The 20,705-nt window shown below is 53.9% G+C and overlaps 1 protein-coding gene across 3 annotated transcripts in view; it reads left to right on the plus strand.

Annotated features, from left to right (window-relative positions):
- The window catches only part of SS18L1 (SS18L1 subunit of BAF chromatin remodeling complex), a 405,815-nt gene that overhangs the window by 305,532 nt on the left and 79,578 nt on the right, over positions 1-20,705 (plus strand). For all 3 annotated transcript variants that reach the window (XM_069650717.1, XM_069650716.1, XM_069650718.1), the window contains one exon: positions 18,620-18,747. In XM_069650717.1, coding sequence (XP_069506818.1) covers positions 18,620-18,747 — 128 coding nt within the window. The remainder of the gene's footprint in view (positions 1-18,619; positions 18,748-20,705) is intronic.

Genomic DNA, 20,705 nt, shown 5'->3' on the forward strand with positions numbered 1-20,705 from the left:
GGGGTTTCCCCCGCAACACCCGTTTGCTATACTGTACAGTGTAGTGAGCGGGTTGTTGCGGGGGACACCCCTGCAGTCCTCGCAGTGTTTTTTTCTTTTTTTTAAATGCATGTGCCACCAAAGGTTCGAACTTTTGTATTTGTATTTTTGTATTTATTTTATTTATATTGCGCACCATGCCCCGGGGCATCTGGGCGCAAAATTTAAGGAGATGGTTACATACATGAGTAAAGCATTTCAAAATTTAAGGCAATGGTTACATACATGAGTGAAGCATTTTCCAAGTGGGAAAAACCAAAAGAGCTTTTCTTAGCGAATAACAAGTGATCCAATGGTAGTAGGCAAATAGTTACAACAGTACAATCAGCAAGTTACGTCGAATGAAGTTAAAGAAACAGGTGACACATCTGTGATTATGACGATACATACATCCTACCTAACTGACTTAGTTAGGAAGTGGAGGTAGAGGCGTCAATTTCGTGGAGCCATAGTTTGGTTTTGTTTTTGAAGCATAGGAAGGAGGGATCGGATCAGAGTGAATCGGGTAATGTGTTCCAAAGTTTGGCCACGAGGACAGGGAAGCTAGACCCCCCTGCTGTCTGAAGCTTATATCTCAGTACTGTGACTGTGTTGGAGTGGGTAGACCTCAACTGTCTACTAGCCGTGTGTCGTGAGAAGCGATTGGATAGGTAGGCGGGAGCTGAATTGTTCTGAGCCTTGTGCGTTAGCGCAAGAGTTTTGAGAGAAATTCGGTGAGTAACAGGCAACCAATGTAGGTTGCGTCTTGTATCAGAGATGTGGAGCCTCGTAGGGATGTTAAGGGCTGCCCTAATGGCATTGTTCTGGGAGACTCGTAGCTTGTTGATATTTCTGTGGCTAGTTCCTAAGTACAGTGCATTACAATAATACATTTTAGCCATAATGACGGTTCTCGCAAGGATAATGCAGTTGTAAGTGGTAAAGAATGGTCTACAGGCGGTGATCAGTTTGCATGTGTATGCAGCAGCAGAAACAACATCATTTGTTTTTCTAGTTAGGGAGAGTGTAGAGTCCAGGTAAATGCTAAGAGGCCGATTCATGGAATAATTAGCGCGGCGCAAGTGGGCAAAAACGTGCGAATCGCAGTGGAATAGCGAAAATCGCAGTGAACGTGCGAAAATCGCACGAAAAGCAGCGCACGTCGATTCATGGAAGGCCGTGCGCGAGAAAACCAGCGGATGTGCGAAAAAAAAGTGCGCGGCGCACGTTGGCGCACGTTGGCGCACAGGCCATCTAACAGCGTGCGCCAGGTCACAGCGAAAATCGCACAGGCCACAGCGAAATTCGCACATAGCGCGGCGCACGCAATAAAAGTAGGCGGAACACGGGCGTAACACTCGGAATGGGGAACAACTTGCCAAAACGTGGGCGTCACGGGGGAAGTACAGGGCACAAGTGCGCGGAACGCCCACACGCTCGCCTACAACACGTATTCATGGAATAGAATAGGGGAAAAAAGCGCACGCTCAAACCAGCGCACAGGCACAAACACAACCGCCACAAGAAAGGAGGCGGTAGCGTCTCTGCGGCTGTAAGAAATGTGCGCCAAAAGGTGCGCCAACAAATAGCACCTATATACTGCCATGATGAATGTCCCATACTGTGGCCCTCCAGGAAAAATGACGTGCAAAGGGGTACCCACAAACACGGACACCCGCTGACAAAAAATACGTGTGCATGTATACCGGGGTGCGCGGGAAGTGTCACACGCGATTTGCAGGGTACGTGCATCACAGGGGTTCGCGTGAAGTTATTCACACGATCGGGCCTGGGGGAGCGGGCTACGTGTATTACAGGGGTTCGCGTGAAGTTCCTCACGCGATCGGGCCTGGGGGAGCGGGCTACGTGTATTACAGGGGTTCGCGTGAAGTTCCTCACGCGATCGGGCCTGGGGGAGCGGGCTACGTGTATTACAGGGGTTCGCGTGAAGTTCCTCACGTGATCGGGCCTGGGGGAGCGGGCTACGTGTATTTCAGGGGTTCGCGTGAAGTTCCACACGCGATCGGGCCTGGGGGAGCGGGCTACGTGTATTACAGGGGTTCGCGTGAAGTTCCACACGCGATCGGGCCTGGGGGAGTGGGCTACGTGTATTACAGGGGTTCGCGTGAAGTTCCTCACGCGATCGGGCCTGGGGGAGCGTGCTACGTGTATTTCAGGGGTTTGCGTGAAGTTTCACACGCGAATAGCCTGGGCGCGTGAATTTGAGGGGTGCGCGGGAAGTTCCACACGCGATCGGGCCTGGGGGAGCGGGCTACGTGTATTACAGGGGTTCGCGGGAAGTTCCACACGCGAATAGCCTGGGCGTGTGTATTTCAGGGGTTCGCGGGAAGTTCCACACGCGAATAGCCTGGGCGCGTGTATTTCAGGGGTGCGCGGGAAGTTCCACACGCGAATAGCCTGGGCGCGTGTATTTCAGGGGTTCGCGGGAAGTTCCACACGCGAATAGCCTGGGCGCGTGTATTTCAGGGGTGCGCGGGAAGTTCCACACGCGAATAGGCTGGGCGCGTGTATTTCAGGGGTTCGCGTGAAGTTCCTCACGCGATCGGGCCTGGGGGAGCGTGCTACGTGTATTTCAGGGGTTCGCGTGAAGTTTCACACGCGAATAGCCTGGGCGCGTGAATTTGAGGGGTGCGCGGGAAGTTCCACACGCGATCGGGCCTGGGGGAGCGGGCTACGTGTATTACAGGGGTTCGCGTGAAGTTCCTCACGCGATCGGGCCTGGGGGAGCGGGCTACGTGTATTTCAGGGGTTCGCGTGAAGTTTCACACGCGAATAGCCTGGGCGCGTGAATTTGAGGGGTGCGCGGGAAGTTCCTCACGCGATCGGGCCTGGGGGAGCGGGCTACGTGTATTACAGGGGTTCGCGGGAAGTTCCACACGCGAATAGCCTGGGCGCGTGTATTTCAGGGGTTCGCGGGAAGTTCCACACGCGAATAGCCTGGGCGCGTGTATTTCAGGGGTGCGCGGGAAGTTCCACACGCGAATAGGCTGGGCGCGTGTATTTCAGGGGTGCGCGGGAAGTTCCACACGCGAATAGGCTGGGCGCGTGTATTTCAGGGGTTCGCGGGAAGTTCCACACGCGAATAGCCTGGGCGCGTGAATTTGAGGGGTGCGCGGGAAGTTCCACACGCGAATAGCCTGGGCGCGTGTATTTCAGGGGTGCGCGGGGAGTTCCACACGCGAATAGGCTGGGCCCGTGTATTTCAGGGGTGCGCGGGAAGTTCCACACGCGAATAGGCTGGGCGCGTGTATTTCAGGGGTTCGCGGGAAGTTCCACACGCGAATAGCCTGGGCGCGTGAATTTGAGGGGTGCGCGGGAAGTTCCACACGCGAATAGCCTGGGCGCGTGTATTTCAGGGGTGCGCGGGGAGTTCCACACGCGAATAGCCTGGGCCCGTGTATTTCAGGGGTGCGCGGGAAGTTCCACACGCGAATAGCCTGGGCGCGTGTATATCAGGGGTGCGCGGGAAGTTTTACACGCGAATAGCCTGGGCGCGTGTATTTCAGGGGTGCGCGGGAAGTTTTACACGCGAATAGCCTGGGCGCGTGTATGTCAGGGGTGCGCGGGAAGTTTTACACGCGATTTCTGCACGGTACGTGTATTTCAGGGGTGCCGGGGAGTCCCACATGTGATTTGACAGTGTGGGTCCTCCCAGGTGTACCCTGTACACCCTCCACGGCCCCTGCAGGCAGCCCACACCACAGGGGAGTACCCTGCATCCCTGGTCATGTCCCGCAGGCAGCCCACCCAACATGGGCATGCCCCCCAGCTAAGGCACATGTCTCCTTGAACTAATGAACACCAACACATGTCCCCTTGCACCCCCACCCCCCAGCACTGTGGGGCACATGCCAGCAGTCCCCCACCCATGTCCAACTCATGTCCCCCACCACCCCCACCCCCCAGCACTGTGGGGCACCTGCCAGTAGGCCCCCACCCATGTCCAACTCATGTCTCCCACCACCCCCACCCCCCAGCCACCAGGGTCACCCTCCACCAGGGCCCCACTCATGTCTCCGACCACCCCCACCCCCCAGCACTGTGGGGCACCTGCCAGCAGGCCCCCACCCATGTCCAACTCATGTCTCCCACCACCCCCACCCCCCAGCACTGTGGGGCACCTGCCAGCAGGCCCCCACCCATGTCCAACTCATGTCTCCCACCACCCCCACCCCCCAGCCACCAGGGTCACCCTCCACCAGGGCCCCACTCATGTCTCCCACCACCCCCACCCCCCAGCAGTGCAGGGTCACCCTCCACCAGGGCCCCACTCATGTCTCCCACCACCCCCACCCCCCAGCACTGTGGGGCACCTGCCAGCAGGCCCCCACCCATGTCCAACTCATGTCTCCCACCACCCCCACACCCCAGCACTGTGGGGCACCTGCCAGCAGGCCCCCACCCATGTCCAACTCATGTCTCCCACCACCCCCACCCCCCAGCCACCAGGGTCACCCTCCACCAGGGCCCCACTCATGTCTCCCACCACCCCCACCCCCCAGCAGTGCAGGGTCACCCTTCACCAGGGCCCCACTCATGTCTCCCACCACCCCCACCCCCCAGCACTGTGGGGCACCTGCCAGCAGGCCCCCACCCATGTCCAACTCATGTCCCCCACCACCCCCACCCCCCAGCACTGTGGGGCACCTGCCAGTAGGCCCCCACCCATGTCCAACTCATGTCTCCCACCACCCCCACCCCCCAGCCACCAGGGTCACCCTCCACCAGGGCCCCACTCATGTCTCCCACCACCCCCACCCCCCAGCACTGTGGGGCACCTGCCAGTAGGCCCCCACCCATGTCCAACTCATGTCTCCCACCACCCCCACCCCCCAGCACTGTGGGGCACCTGCCAGCAGGCCCCCACCCATGTCCAACTCATGTCTCCCACCACCCCCACCCCCCAGCACTGTGGGGCACCTGCCAGCAGGCCCCCACCCATATCCAACTCATGTCTCCCACCACCCCCACCCCCCAGCCACCAGGGTCACCCTCCACCAGGGCCCCACTCATGTCTCCCACCACCCCCACCCCCCAGCAGTGCAGGGTCACCCTCCACCAGGGCCCCACTCATGTCTCCCACCACCCCCACCACTGTGGGGCACCTGCCAGCAGGCCCCCACCCATGTCCAACTCATGTCTCCCACCACCCCCACACCCCAGCACTGTGGGGCACCTGCCAGCAGGCCCCCACCCATGTCCAACTCATGTCTCCCACCACCCCCACCCCCCAGGGTCACCCTCCACCAGGCCCCCACTCATGTCCCCTATCACCCCCACCCCCCAGCCACCAGGGTCACCCTCCACCAGGCCCCCACTCATGTCTCCCATCACCCCCACACCCCAGCAGTGCAGGGTCACCCTCCACCAGGCCCCCACTCATGTCTCCCACCACCCCCACCCCCCAGCAGTGCAGGCTCAACCTCCACCAGGCCCCCACTCATGTCCCCCTGCACCCCCACCCCCCTGCCACCATGTGCAGCCCCCACCAGGTCCTCACAATCCCCAATCATGTGCGTAATGGTCAGCCTCCACAGCCAAAAAGACCTACCAAGTAACCCATTCACCCACATGGAAATGGAAATCACATGTTACACCCCCAATGTACATGAAGCAAATGAACCCATGTCCGTCACACACATATTTTCAAATTGAATGGGAAAACACACAACATGACATGCATGAAACCAATGAGATGAAACCACACAGTGAACAATGTAAAAAAAAATGTATTGAAAAAAATACAAATGCCAAAGAAAGAAAACTAACTACAATGTAAATGTGAAAAAATAAGCTGCATGTCCGCATAAAAACACAAATCTAGAAAATCAAATCAAAAAAATTATGTCCAAAGTGAAATGTAAAAACTCTCCATGCAACAAAGAACTATGTACAAAAATAACAAGGGTCCATCATCACAACTGAACTAAGGAAACCTCCTAAAAAACCTACCTAAATATCAACTATATACAAAAAGTGGAGCAGTGTCCGTCGACTCCAAATAATAATAAGAACGAAAGGAAACCTAAAACTAAAGAACTATATACAAAGGCGGCGGGCAAGTCCAGCGGCTCACTCTGTGGTGTTCCGGGCCAGGGCATCATCGAACTCCTGTTCGATGTCCCGGAGGCGGTCCAGTTCCATGGCCCCGAGGGTCCGCAGGGACGACGCCGTGTCCTCCTCCAACCCCCTGCGGATTGCCTCGAGGCACTCGGCCCGCCTCAGGGCCCTCCGCATGGAGTTCTCCGCCCTGACCATTGTGAGCCGCGCCTCTTCCGCCCGCCGCCGCTCCGCACCTATGGCGTGGCCCAACCGCTGCCACACGGAAGACACTCTCTGTCCTGGGTCCTCCTGCCCTCCGGCCGATGCCTGCCCCTCCGATGTCGAAGGCCCCGAGCCTTCATGGCTCCCACCATCTTGCTGCTGCTGCTGCTCTGCCTCTGCCCGTGCACTGCCTCCTGCTGCCTGCACATCCTCCGCCGGCTGGGGTGCACCTGTTGATGTGGCCACCCCTGCTGGACGTCCGACTCCCGACTGTGGCAGGGATGCCTCCTCCACCAGCCTGGCCGCACTGTCAGAGGCAGCTCCACAGGGCACCCAGGTGACTGATGGGTGGGAAGATGGCACAGAGGGCGACTGGCGCGTAGGGGGTCCAGTTGAGGAGGGGGTCGGAGCAAGCCCCATCAGACAGCGGAATCCGGCCTGGGTGACCTGTCCCAGCAGGCTGACGTGGTCAACGAGCCATTCGAGATGACGTGCAGTCTCTCCATGAAAAGACTGCAGGTCACCTCGCATGGCCCGTTGACGCAACGCCACACCAGCCAGGACAGGCTCAACCCGGTCCTGGATGGCCACGTCCGCAGGCAGAGGAAGGCCAGTTGACGTCAGCTCATCCCCTGCCTGAAAACGGGTCTGGACGTAGGCATCCCTGCTGGTGCAAGATGATGCAGGGACAGGATCGGGGACAGGATTGCACACAGGCACCTCCGCGGCCGCCTGTGCTGCCTCCTGTCCCTGGTCCTGGACTGCACCACTAGCACCAGTGGGATCCCCACCTCCAGACCCTGTCTCTGGTGCTTGCGCGGCCCCCTCCTCCACCAAACCCCCCACCAACCTGGATGACTCTGTGCCATCTTCCCCTGTTGGGCCCTGTGGGGTCCCAGCTGCCCCTTCTGCTGCCGAGGAGTCCAACTGCAACCTCCGCCTCTTGGACCTCCCCCCGGCAGCTGCGGCCTGGGACGCGGCACCGGACTCCTCACTCCCCGACGAGATGACAACACGGGAGGGGAGCCGGGCCTTGCGTCTCCGGCTGGCGGTCGGATCCCCGCCGCTGTGCTCCACAGCACCTTCTCCGCCCTCTTCATCAGTTGACGCTGCAGACAGGGAGAAACAAAACACAGGCATCAGGGCACTGTACAATGGACACATACACGCATGACAGTTGCACATGAGTGGCATTGGCAAACCTCAGACATGTCATCACAATCCTCAACACACATGTCATTGCAACTGGCACACATGAGCCATACCACAGCCATATCGCAACTGCCACCACCATCCCCATACATACAACAGCATCAGCAGCCAAAGGGGAGCCATACATCACATGCAACACAGGAAGTGCACCACACATGTACACACACCACCACACTTGCATGCATGTCTACACCTCTGCCAAGTGTCGCACTGTTCAGACGGGCATCCATGTCACATCTGCCAATCAGGCTTCCACATACCGCTGTCACATGCATCCATGTAGCATCACTGTTGCACCTTTGACAAATACACACACATGCACATGTACACAGTGCTCATACATGCAGCCGAAAACAACATACATGCCTGACATCACGGACATGTCTACTTACATACACATTCATCCAAACATGTGTGCACGCACAACTGCATTTGCCATGCAAGCCCACACACACAAGCACCATCCATGTCTCACACATTACAGCCCTCGCATGTGTCAGCCCCACGGCCCTGTACACCCCCACCCATACTCCACCCCATACAAACAGATGTGCAACTGGCACAATGGGGAATGATCACCACACGCCCTGCTCACAACCAGGATGCATGTACACTCACCGCTCGACTCCAGACGGCTCTGCTTCTCTAGGACCTGGACGTGGAGCGCTGGGGATATGCGTTCCAGGACCCCCATCTGTTCTTCCGACAAGTGGCCCCGGCGCCCCTTGGCATCCGCTGCCTTCAAGAGGCGCCGGGCCTTGTTCAGGGTCCTGGACCTGAAGTCCTCCCAGCGCTTCCTGACATGTTGTAAGTCCCGGACTGCCACCCCCTCCGCGTTGATGGCAGTCACGATGTCTGTCCAGATCCGAGTCCGTCCTTCCTTGTCGGCGCGGGAACTTCCAAAGAGGGCATCATACTGCCCCAGGACTTGCTCCACCAGGACACCAACTTCGGTGGCACTGAAGCTGGTGCCCCTCTGCCTCTCTGGCCGGGGGTTGTCAGTGGTCACAGATGGTGTTAGCCCCGACATGACAACCCCAGAGGCAGGAGTGGGTGGGCAACTGGGTCCTGGGGCTGGGCTGTGGAGCGATGGAATTCCAGTCGGGAGTCTTCTGTTCCAGCAGGGGTGGTCACAGCAACAGCACCCCTGGCTGATGTGCAGGCAGCAAATGGCAGTGCACGTGGGCAGCAGGCAGCAGGCAGTCAGGCAGCAGCAGATAGCAGGTGGGAGCGTGCTCGGGGCTCTGGGGGGCAGTAATTCGGCCTTCTGGGCAGGAGCGTGGTCTCCCGTGTGCTCACGCGTGGCCAGCTTGGTACGGAGTGAATTGGCACGTGAAAATCCTGCACGTCAGCGTGAAAACCGAGGAAAGGCCCTTAGCGCGTAAGCGCGTCAGCACGCATACGCGATTCCATTGGACCAAAGGCCCTCAGCGCGTAAGCGCGTCTGTGACGTGACCCACACGGGTGTTTCCCACACAGCACGTGATGACAGAGCACACGTGGAAAGACTGCACGTCAGAGTCTCATCGCGTGTAATTGGACAAAAGTGCGTGTACACGCGATTGGCCTATGTACGTGTATATGAGGTGTGCGCGGACACTTACACACGCAAGTACGTCAGCGCACCTGTATCCCGGTGTACGGCCATTTCCACCAATCACACGCAATGAGACTCTGACGTGCAGTCTTTCCACGTGTGCTCTGTCATCACGTGCTGTGTGGGAAACACCCGTGCGGGTCCACGGGGCCTGGTGGAGGGTGACCCTGCACTGCTGGGGGGTGGGGGTGGTGGGAGACATGAGTGGGGGCCTGGTGGAGGGTGCCCCTGGTGGCTGGGGGGTGGGGGTGGTGGGAGACATGAGTGGGGGCCTGGTGGAGGGTGCCCCAGCACTGCTGGGGGGTGGGGGTGGTGGGAGACATGAGTGGGGGCCTGGTGGAGGGTGCCCCTGGTGGCTGGGGGGTGGGGGTGGTGGGAGACATGAGTGGGGGCCTGGTGGAGGGTGCCCCTGCACTGCTGGGGGGTGGGGGTGGTGGGAGACATGAGTGGGGGCCTGGTGGAGGGTGCCCCAGCACTGCTGGGGGGTGGGGGTGGTGGGAGACATGAGTGGGGGCCTGGTGGAGGGTGCCCCTGGTGGCTGGGGGGTGGGGGTGGTGGGAGACATGAGTGGGGGCCTGGTGGAGGGTGCCCCTGCACTGCTGGGGGGTGGGGGTGGTGGGAGACATGAGTGGGGGCCTGGTGGAGGGTGACCCTGGTGGCTGGGGGGTGGGGGTGGTGGGAGACATGAGTGGGGGCCTGGTGGAGGGTGCCCCTGGTGGCTGGGGGGTGGGGGTGATAGGGGACATGAGTGGGGGCCTGGTGGAGGCTGCCCCTGCACTGCTGGGGGGTGGGGGTGGTGGGAGACATGAGTGGGGGCCTGGTGGAGGGTGACCCTGCACTGCTGGGGGGTGGGGGTGGTGGGAGACATGAGTGGGGGCCTGGTGGAGGGTGCCCCTGGTGGCTGGGGGGTGGGGGTGGTGGGAGACATGAGTGGGGGCCTGGTGGAGGGTGCCCCAGCACTGCTGGGGGGTGGGGGTGGTGGGAGACATGAGTGGGGGCCTGGTGGAGGGTGCCCCTGGTGGCTGGGGGGTGGGGGTGGTGGGAGACATGAGTGGGGGCCTGGTGGAGGGTGCCCCTGCACTGCTGGGGGGTGGGGGTGGTGGGAGACATGAGTGGGGGCCTGGTGGAGGGTGCCCCTGCACTGCTGGGGGGTGTGGGTGGTGGGAGACATATGTGGGGGCCTGGTGGAGGGTGCCCCTGGTGGCGGGGGGGTGGGGGTGATAGGGGACATGAGTGGGGGCCTGGTGGAGGGTGCCCCTGGTGGCTGGGGGGTGGGCGTGGTGGGAGACATGAGTGGGGGCCTGGTGGAGGGTGCCCCTGCACTGCTGGGGGGTGGGGGTGCAGGGGGACATGAGCAGGTGTGCAGGGTAGTCCCCTGTTTTGTGGGCTGCCTGCAGGGGCTGTGGAGGGTGTACAGGGAACACCTGTGAGGACCCACCCAGCCTAATTGCGTGTGATAATTCCCGCACACCCCTGTAATACACGTACCAAGCCAAATCGCGTGTGAAACTTCCCGCATACCCCTGTAATACACGTACCCTGGCCAATCGCGTGTTGAACTTCCCGCGTACCCCTGTAATACACGTACCCTGGCCAATCGCGTGTTAAACTTCCCGCGTACCCCTGTAATATACGTACCCTGGCTAATCGCGTGTATAACTTCCCGCGTACCCCTGTAATACACGTACCCTGGCCAATCGCGTGTTGAACTTCCCGCGTACCCCTGTAATACACGTACCCTGGCTAATCGCGTGTATAACTTCCCGCGTACCCCTGTAATACACGTACCCTGGCCAATCGCGTGTTAAACTTCCCGCGTACCCCTGTAATACACGTACCCTGGCCAATCGCGTGTTAAACTTCCCGCGTACCCCTGTAATACACGTACCCTGGCTAATCGCGTGTTAAACTTCCCGCGTACCCCTGTAATACACTTACCCTGGCTAATCGCGTGTTAAACTTCCCGCGTACCCCTGTAATACACGTACCCTGGCCAATCGCGTGTTAAACTTCCCGCGTACCCCTGTAATACACGTACCCTGGCTAATCGCGTGTATGACTTCACGTGTACCCCTGTAATACACTTACACTGGCTAATCGCGTGTTAAACTTCCCGCGTACCCCTTTGATACACGTACCCTGGCCAATCGCGTGTTAAACTTCCCGCGTACCCCTGTAATACACGTACCCTGGCCAATCGCGTGTTAAACTTCCCGCGTACCCCTGTAATACACGTACCCTGGCCAATCGCGTGTTAAACTTCCCGCGTACCCCTGTAATACACGTACCCTGGCTAATCGCGTGTATAACTTCACGTGTACCCCTGTAATACACTTACCCTGGCTAATCGCGTGTTAAACTTCCCGCGTACCCCTGTAATACACGTACCCTGGCCAATCGCGTGTTAAACTTCCCGCGTACCCCTGTAATACACGTACCCTGGCCAATCGCGTGTTAAACTTCCCGCGTACCCCTGTAATACACGTACCCTGGCCAATCGCGTGTTAAACTTCCCGCGTACCCCTGTAATACACGTACCCTGGCTAATCGCGTGTATGACTTCACGTGTACCCCTGTAATACACTTACCCTGGCTAATCGCGTGTATGACTTCACGTGTACCCCTGATATGCACGTTACCCGCTTTGCGTTCCTTGTTTGGCTGCCCTGTAAACTGGTCCAGGGTTAGCGCAGCCCTTTGCGATGATTTAGCGATTTTGCTGGCTTTTCCTTGCGCGAGGGCGTTCTTGGGGGCGTTACTGGCGCTGCTGCAGGGTCGCTGCGATACTCTGCGCCACGGCTGGTTTGGGAGCATGAAATCCATGAATACGCTGTGCGCGGAAATCGGTTTTAGCGCACGTGCCTGGCGCAGTCAATCGCACGCGGACACTCTGCGCCAGCCGCTTGCGACACTTTTCTGCGAAATTCTATGAATTACCCTGTAAGTGTTTTCGTATTATTGGACACTTTGATGGTGTTCCCATCTATAGAGAAGGATTTATAGGCAGAGTCAAGTTTAGTGAGTTTAGTGTGTGACCCTAGGATGATTAACATAGTTTTTTCATCATTAAGGCAAAGGCCATGATATGCCATCCAGGCCTGGATGACAAGGTAGACATCGGTGATTGCTTTAGAATCGGTGATGTAGTCACCAGTGATGGGGATGAGTATATGGGTGTCATCCGCATAGTTGGTATACGAGACACCCAGATAGTCAAGAATGTTGTAGAGTGGCTTTGTGAACACATTGTACAGAGTTGGAGAGACGCAGGAGCCTTGAGGGACTCCATACGGAACAGGAGCAGGATCAGCCGAGGCAGAGGGTGAGAAAACCCTCATGGTTCTGTTGGCCAAGAAGGATTTGATCCAAGAATTGGCTGCATCTGACAAGTGTGCAGCTGTTTTGAGGTGGTGACATAAGATTTGATGATCGACCAAATCAAATGCTGCTGAGAGACCCAAGAGGAGTAATAGCGCCAGCTTGCCCTTATCTTTTAGGTCCTCTATTCGTGTTTTTAAATCAATGAAGGCTGTTTCAGTTCTGTGCCTGGGGCGGAAGCCTGATTGCCTGAGACCTAAGAGATTGTTAGTTTTGAGGTATTCCTGAATTTGGAGGTAGGCGGCACGTTCTAGGATTTTCAGTAGGTAGGGCACAGTAGTAATGGGCCTGTAGTTGGATGGGTCACTAAGGTCCAGAAAGGGCTTTTTGATTAGGGCGATGACCCAAGCATCCTTGAGGTTGTCAGGTACAATTCCCGATTTAAATGAAGCATTTATGAAGGTGGTACTAAAAGGCGCAAGGTCATGAGCAGCCTCCTTAATGATGGGAGCTGGACATAGGTCACCTTGGCAGTTGGAAGGTTTAAGCTTCTTAATTATATTTTCAACCTCCCAGGTAAAGAGAGGGGAGAAGCCAAATGGTTTGAAGGCATGTTTGGGAGTAGGGGAGTTGTACGTCTGGGTGTGGAGTGCTGGATCTGCAATATTATTTCTTTTGGCATTGATTTTAGATTGGAGCATGCTGATCTTATCCAAGAGTGCCTTTTGGATGTTGGTGCACCATGTGGTGTCAGGGGTACAGGTATCCAATGGGGATACAGGGGACTCTAATTCCTTAAGGATTTTATAGAGTTCTTTTGTATTGGATTCAGCTTGTAAAATACGTTTATTGTAAACGTCTTTTTTTGCTGCCATTATAGCTTTTTTGTAGGAAGAGGAGGTACTGGAAAGGATGATTCTGTTAGTAAGAGAAAGTGTATTTTTCCAGTGTGCCTCATCCTTTCTTTTTTCTTTGCGTAGCTCTCTAAGGTGGGGAGTAAACCAGGAGTTGAGATGGGGGCGTGGTTTTTGTTTACGTAGCTTAGAAGGTGCAATGACATCAAGTGCTTTGAGCATGGTGATGTTGTATGTGTCAACTAAATCTGTAGGGTCAGAACAGGTAGTTGACACAGTATTGAGCAAAGGAAGGATAAGTGGGAGAAGTTTCTCCATTGTAATATCCATTTTGTTGCGTGTGTGGATAGCGGGGACAAGGTTAGATTTGGAGGTGTGAGTATAGGAGTTGATAGAGAAAATTATTTTGTGGTGATCGGACCAGAAATACAATAGATGGGTACCCCCTACATCGCTGGCAAGAGGGGAAACAACCAGAAACAAGGCACAGAAATCAAGCCAGCGGATATAAACAAGTCCACTATAAACAACACAATCCCACCAGTATTTGGGGCGGTCCCTCAATCAACCCCTCAGATCACTACACGTAATACATAGACAAGTTTTTTTTGAAAAATGTATTTATTTTTCTTTATTTAATTAGAAACATTAAAATGATTATTAAATAGATCAGAGCTCATATAAGAGTAAGTATAAATATAGGACATACAGTTATACAACATAAATAAAGTGCAAAATGTGAAGAAAAATGCTAATATCACAATAGAGCTGCTGGGAACTTGCTGCCCAATTACAAGCTGGGTAATAATCACCATCGTCCAAAATAAGTCCAAGTCAATGTCGAAGGATAAAATCCACTCGAGAGAAGGGAATCCCTCGTTTGGAAAAAATCCTAGTCAACCGAATATAGTCAGGATGGTTTCGAAATGAATTCGAAGATGGATTAAATCCTGATAGTGGCAGCAAAAAAAGTCGTTAGTGATCGGACCAGAGGCAAGGTGTGATAGATGTTAGTTTGAGCTCGCAGTTCAAGTCAGCCACCCAGTCGAGCGTGCGTCCTTTATTGTGGGTAGTCTCTTTGATAAGTTGAGTAAAGCCAAAGTCCAATAGTGTCCTTGCTAGTTCTGAGGCTTTGATGTCATTAGCATCTTGGTACCCTAAATTGAGGTCCCTAAGTAAAAGTATTTGTGAATTGGACTTAGTGTTGGAGGCAATGATGGAGGAGAGGTCCTCAATAAATGTAGAGATGGGACCAGGAGGTCTATAAATAAGGTGCACAGTGGCAGTTTGGTTCGGCGAGATGGGGAGTTTGATTGACAGTAATTCCGCTGAGGGGATCTGGAGGTTAGGGATGGGTCTGAGTTCAAGTGAGTTCTTGAGATAAAGGCTGGGTCTCCCCCCTTAGTTTTATTGGTGTTCCTATCGCATCTAATAATTGAGTAGTTGTCAAGGGTAGCCAGTGACAAGGCTGGACCAGAGGCGGCATGCAGCCAGGTTTCTGAGATAGCAAGAAAGTCTGTTTTCTGCTGTGATAAAGTCTGCAATGTCGAGAGCATGCGCTGGGAGGGAACAGGCATTGATGAGCGCCCCTTTGATGCTAATGTCTTTGGTGCGAGTGATGTTAGTTGCTCGGTGAGCTGGATTAGCTGTGTTTTACTCTGATGCAGGGTCTAGGTTGTGAGCAAGAGTGTGGTTATTTTTATGTGCTGAGGATTTGGTGTAAGAATGAGGATGCAATCTATAAGTGATATGGGTGAGTCTGGATGCTAGTCTCTGGTTCCTAACAAGGGTGGTACATGGCAGGCTTGTGTTGAGTAAATACTGGTTAATGACCATATCTGGAGTAGGCAGCCTCAGACAGTTGGTAATAAAGGGAGGAGTAGTGGTGAGTAAACCTAGTCTGGTACATAGTCTCTGATTGCGGATGAGTGTGGTGGGTGGCTGAGGTGATCCCGCCAATTTGCAATCGAGATTAAGGGCCTGATTGTGTGAGATATAGCAATGTCTTGAGCCTAGTCTAAGGTTTCGGAGATGAGTAGGGCATGGTCGATTGGGGGTGGGTTTAGGGGCAAAGTGTTGTAACCATAAGTGAGGTGCGTTGAGATAGGGGTGGTCACCTTTCATGTTGACTAAAGCCATAGAATGGTGGACATAAGACATGTGGGTGTCACGTGGGTATTGGGTAAAGTATTGTGGTGGAGTGATGCTAGGAATACTTGGGCTAATGGGTGTAAGAATCACAGCCTGAATAGAGGGCCTGATTGTGAGGAGTTCAGTAGGTCAGTTGGTGGGCTGCTGAGGTGGTCTCAATAAAGTAGTGAGATGGATTGATAGAAAGAAGTAAAGCCAATACATTTTGACTGACAAGGGAGAAGTGACAGTTCTCTTGATAAGCAGTCTGTGACAATCTAGGGTTGCGGTCAGAAGATGGCTAGCACGCGGTACAGGAGACTTAACACGAAGTCCTAGACCATTAAAATAGTTTAGGACACGTGAGGTGTGCATGTGAATGAGTGCAGACAGTGGTAAAACAAGAGTGCACAGCTAATATAGTTGAAATATAATGCAGGGCAAAGTACATACAGTGCAGCTACTGGCTGACGAGCATAAAATTCACTCCACAATCTATAGATATTTAGCACAATGCGTAACACCGGTAGCTCCTAGGCTAGCAGCAGCAGAGCACGTATGTTTGCAATAGGTACAGTAGTTTGCGTGGGCATGGTAGCCTGGTAGCAAGGCGCAAGGTTAACGTGTGAAGACATAGCAGAAACAACTGAGATACAAGCGTCGTACAGCTATGGTAGTATACACAATTTCGGCATGAAAGGTGAGAAGTCTGTGAAAATGTTCAATTCTTTAGCAACGATATTACGATATTGTACTCTAAAGGCAGATTACTAAACATGTGAAAAACGCTATAAATTTGCGGCATTAGATAATAGTGCGCAATAAAAGACACTGTATATATAGCGCAGACAAGGTTTGCATACAAAAAAGTGAGAACAGCTGGGGAGATAAGAGTTAAAGACCTGGTCGCGAAAGGTGTGGTACAACAGCCACTGTGAAGAAGGTGGTCCAGTGTCTCGGTGGGCATGAGGCGGCAGGCAAATGCTGGGCCCAATTATGTGGGTCGCAGGTTAGGGCAATAGCGCAACCAGTGCGCGAACAGGCGCAGAACAGGGCCTTATCTCCACGGGCTTTGCTACTAATGGGCCGGCTTCCGCCTACAGGCTGATCTACTTCCTGGATATGTAGATCCGTTGCTAGGCAACGCGGGAGGCAGCCATTTTGGGGTCAGGCATCCAAATTCGTAGCAAAATGCTCTAACGAGCATGCAAGGAAGCAAATTCAAAATGCATTCAGGAGAGACTTGTCGACGGTGAGTTGCACATCAACTGGCAAACCTTTGTTCGAACCTTTGGTGGCATGCATTTACGACCTTTTTGTATATGTCGAACCTTTTTTTCGATAATTTCTACCGATTCCGCTCCCATACTTTCCCTGGCAGCCTTGCGATCTCTGACTGTGCTCCAGCAAGACCATTTCTATTCTCCTACACCTGAACCTCTGCATTGCCAAGCCGTTCCGCAAGGGAACGCCTATCTTGTCTCAAGAGGCCAACTTCTATGATAACAGTCTGAATTCTGTGTTCCACGGACGCCTGTAACGTTGCTATCACTGCCACTATCCTGTCTTGTCCATGACGACTCATGGGCTCTGCCCCTTCGTGTGCCATTGGCTGCCCTGCACCACTCCCCTCCTTGTTTGTGAAGGCTTCCATGTCCGTCTGCTTAGCCCGCCCTTTGCCATGCTTGTCTGGCATCTGCAGGTAGCTGTAGGCACCTTCAACTTTGTGGAAAGCCTAAGTTCACCGCGCCTGTACCCACAGATCTACACACTTCAGTTCCACCCCAGCAGAGTCCCCAGCACACCAACTCACAAGGCAGCCTTCCAGGATCCCCCCACAAGAGCCAAGTGTCCCAGCAGTTCTCCCACTCTGTCTCCCACTGTTCAACCGTGTGAGGTTAAAGTACAGCGACTGCTGCCCTGTTGCGGGAACCTCAGGCACTGGCTGCGTCAGGGCCAGACACTGTTCATCCAAGGCACACGCAGCCAGCCCAAATCCAGGTCCACTCAGAGCAGCTTAGCGTCCAAGTCAGGGCATTGTGGCCAGTCTAGTCTCCCAGGGAGCCAGAGAGAAGGATTCAGCGCACCAAATGTCAGTGTTCCACATTCAGGAAGAGTCAGAGGTTCACATATCGCTGGCCCACCACTTTTCACTCCTTCAGTGCACCCACTTTCAGAAACAGCTGCCTTAGTTACGGCCACTCCCCTCACCTCTTATTGTCCGCTTGAACAGCTACCTGTGACCCAAACTGTTGCCATCAGCAACTCTGGTGTGCTCCTCTACTAGCACAGTATCTGATGTAGGGCAGAGTCACTTCCTGCCTCTTCTCCCCACCCTGCGGTACCCCACAGCAAGTTATCCACTCTGTATGAACGTTCTGGATCCGTTATCAGGTGGAGATACAGGGCAGGTCACATCTTCCACCGCTCTGTGCTGACAGCAGCGCCACAGCCATCCACCACTGGAGGAGGGCACAGACCGCCGGCCAACACCATCGCTTCCTCTCCTGGGGCACAGTCGATGTTGTCCTCCCCGCGTCAGCTACCCGGGAAGCCCATTCAGCCTCCTACCGTCTCCGTTTCAGCACGGTATGTGCAGCGGGAATCCCTCTTCCTTTCCAGCACCCGGGATCATGGAACCCCCACAGCTGCTGTCACGCTCCGTGACTCCGGGCTTCTCACCGTGACTCAGAGGTGCCAGCTCAACTCCTGCTGCTCTCCACCCAGCGCAGCTCCAAGCTTCAGGCCCTCCTTCCCCTGTCATTAAATGGCGACTGCCATCTTGCCAATCAGCCATACCCCGGTGCTCCTTCTCAGGTGACATCCATGTTATCGCCTGACCCACACTGTGAATCAGTTGGCGCAGTCTGCTCCGGAGAAGTAATTTCACAATTGAATACAAATTCAGGCAGTAGTATGACGCATCAATGAAGGATGCAGCAGGAGCAGAAGAAGGTTGCTGCTCACTGCATGGCCGGTAGCCAACTACTCAAGTACACTGTTTGGGTGCATGTACACAAAAGGTCTGAATGGAGTATGTGAAAGCATGTCCCGCCAGTGTGCTGCACCCCGAGGCTACAAATATGGTGAGGTCAGAAACATGCTCTCAGTTTTCCATACATGTGCATTCTGTAGTATGCATGTGGAGGAGTAAATACAACAGGATGTTTGTAATTCCTTACTGTGTTTATTGTATTGCTTTCAGTTCCAGCACAGGGAGCATCATCCCAGTATTCCAGCTACCAGCAGGGACAGGGGCAGCAGTACGGAGCCTACCGAGCATCACAGACGGGGGCAGCGGCCCAACAGCAAAGACCATATGGATACGAACAGGCAAGTCTTCCATGAGCTGTGAGCGAAGGTGGGATCAAGCATGGGCTTGAGCATGTTATATTCAGAGGATTGGTGGGTTCTCGCATGTCTTAACTTACAAATGGGATCAGATACACCTTTCATAAGCTTCGAGGACAGTTGGCATCTGGCAGTAGCTTATTTATTGGGAGTGCAGGTGGGATCAGGCATGACTTCTTTCTGTTGGGGAGCTCAGCTTAGTTTCAGTAGTGAATTACTGGGTATTCTTTAAGCACATGTGGAATTAAGCAAATCTACGAGAGCAGGTCTGATCAGGCAGGTTTTCTGTTTCTAAACAATACAGATGTGGGGTGCTATGAACAATGTGGTATCAACAATCTTTTCTGTGTGCTCTAAGCAAAGTTGGGAACTGGCACATTCTCTGCATTCAGTGAGCATTAAGTGTGATCAGACGTTCTCAGGGCTTTGATCACCAACAGCAAAAGCCTCCTGTACTATTACTTTCTGGCCGGTATTTTGATGCTGTGGTTGGAAGCTGAATCATTGGTGACATACTCCCTACACAGACAAAGGGGGTCATTACGAGTTAGGCGTTAAGGAGTTAACGGCGCAGGTAAAGGGGCCGGCGCCATCAACCCCTTAACGCCTCATTACGAGTCTGCTCGCAGGAACCCGCTAAGGGCTCCTGGTACAACCAGGCGCCCTTAGCGAGTCCCGCGAGCAGGCCAGGGTGCTAACAACGGGCCCGTTATTAACGGGCCCGTTGTTAGCACCCTCCCCATTCCCATTGAGCCCTATGGGGGCTCAAATGGGAATGGTGAGGTACTGGGTCCGGGTTACTTAAATGCGGAATTACCGGGTCCTCCAAAGTTGGAATGGCCTGGTAATTCCTCATTTAAGGAACCCGGACCCAGTACCCGGTAAGGGGGTAGCCATGCCGCTAATAGCGGCATGGTTACCCCCTAACTCATAATGACCCCCAAAGACATGCCATTATTCTTCTATTCCCTCATACAGTAACAAGCCAAACTCATACTTTTATTCCAAGGAAGAACTTGAAGGTTGCATGGAGGTTCATAAAAATTAAATATTCACAGAAAAGGTAAGGATTTGGATTGAGATCTGCTATTCATTTAGTCCCTGAAATTATCCAATGAGACATGATGTCCTCCTCCCACAATTCAAGGACCTAAAAGCTTCTTCAAAATAGTATCAGCAAACATACAACCCCCAAGGTATCTTGGAATTTAAATTAGCCGGTACAGCAAAATGGGGTTATTCCTTTGACTGCCGATGGGATGCTTATATAACTCCCCAAAGAATGGCCCCATTTTGTCATTAGGGCGTGTGTGTATATATAACACCAAGAAATGTATGGTAGGTTTAAAAAGGTTTGAAAAAAAAAACATTTTACTCGAAATGTGAAAGTAGGAAAGTTCATTTGAGCCAAGTCACACATTACACAACACCTAGTTGCCACCGCTGGAAGTTCACCTCCAGGTCTGAGCCACAACAGCACGGCATTGTGGGTATGCACATTAGCGCAAATGCAAACCTTTTTCTCGAGGAAATTGTCTTTGTCTAAGAGGGCAATGCTACTTTATCCATAGCTTAATCAACCCAAGACAGACATTTGCAAAGCTGCCAAGACAACTACATACATGGTTTCACCATTATTAGGGATTATCAGTGCAGTATAGTCCTGACAGCCTTGCGGTTGGAGAATTTGGCCATGTTTTCACAACACCAAGGATATTGTGGTGGGTTTAAAAAGGTTTGAAAAAAATTATTTCACCTGAAATGCGAAAGTAGGAAAGTCCATTTGTGCCAAGTCACACATTCCACAACGCCACCTAAAAGCCATCGCTGGAAGTTCACCTCCAGTTCTGAGCCATTACAGCAAGGCATTGTGGGTATCCAAATAAGCTCAAATGAAAACCATTTCCTACAGGAAATGGTCTTTGTCTAAGAGGGCAGTG

Source organism: Ambystoma mexicanum, chromosome 3p, assembly GCF_040938575.1.
Source record: "Ambystoma mexicanum isolate Mex_15411 chromosome 3p, UKY_AmexF1_1, whole genome shotgun sequence".
Classification (NCBI taxonomy): Eukaryota; Metazoa; Chordata; class Amphibia; order Caudata; family Ambystomatidae; genus Ambystoma; species Ambystoma mexicanum.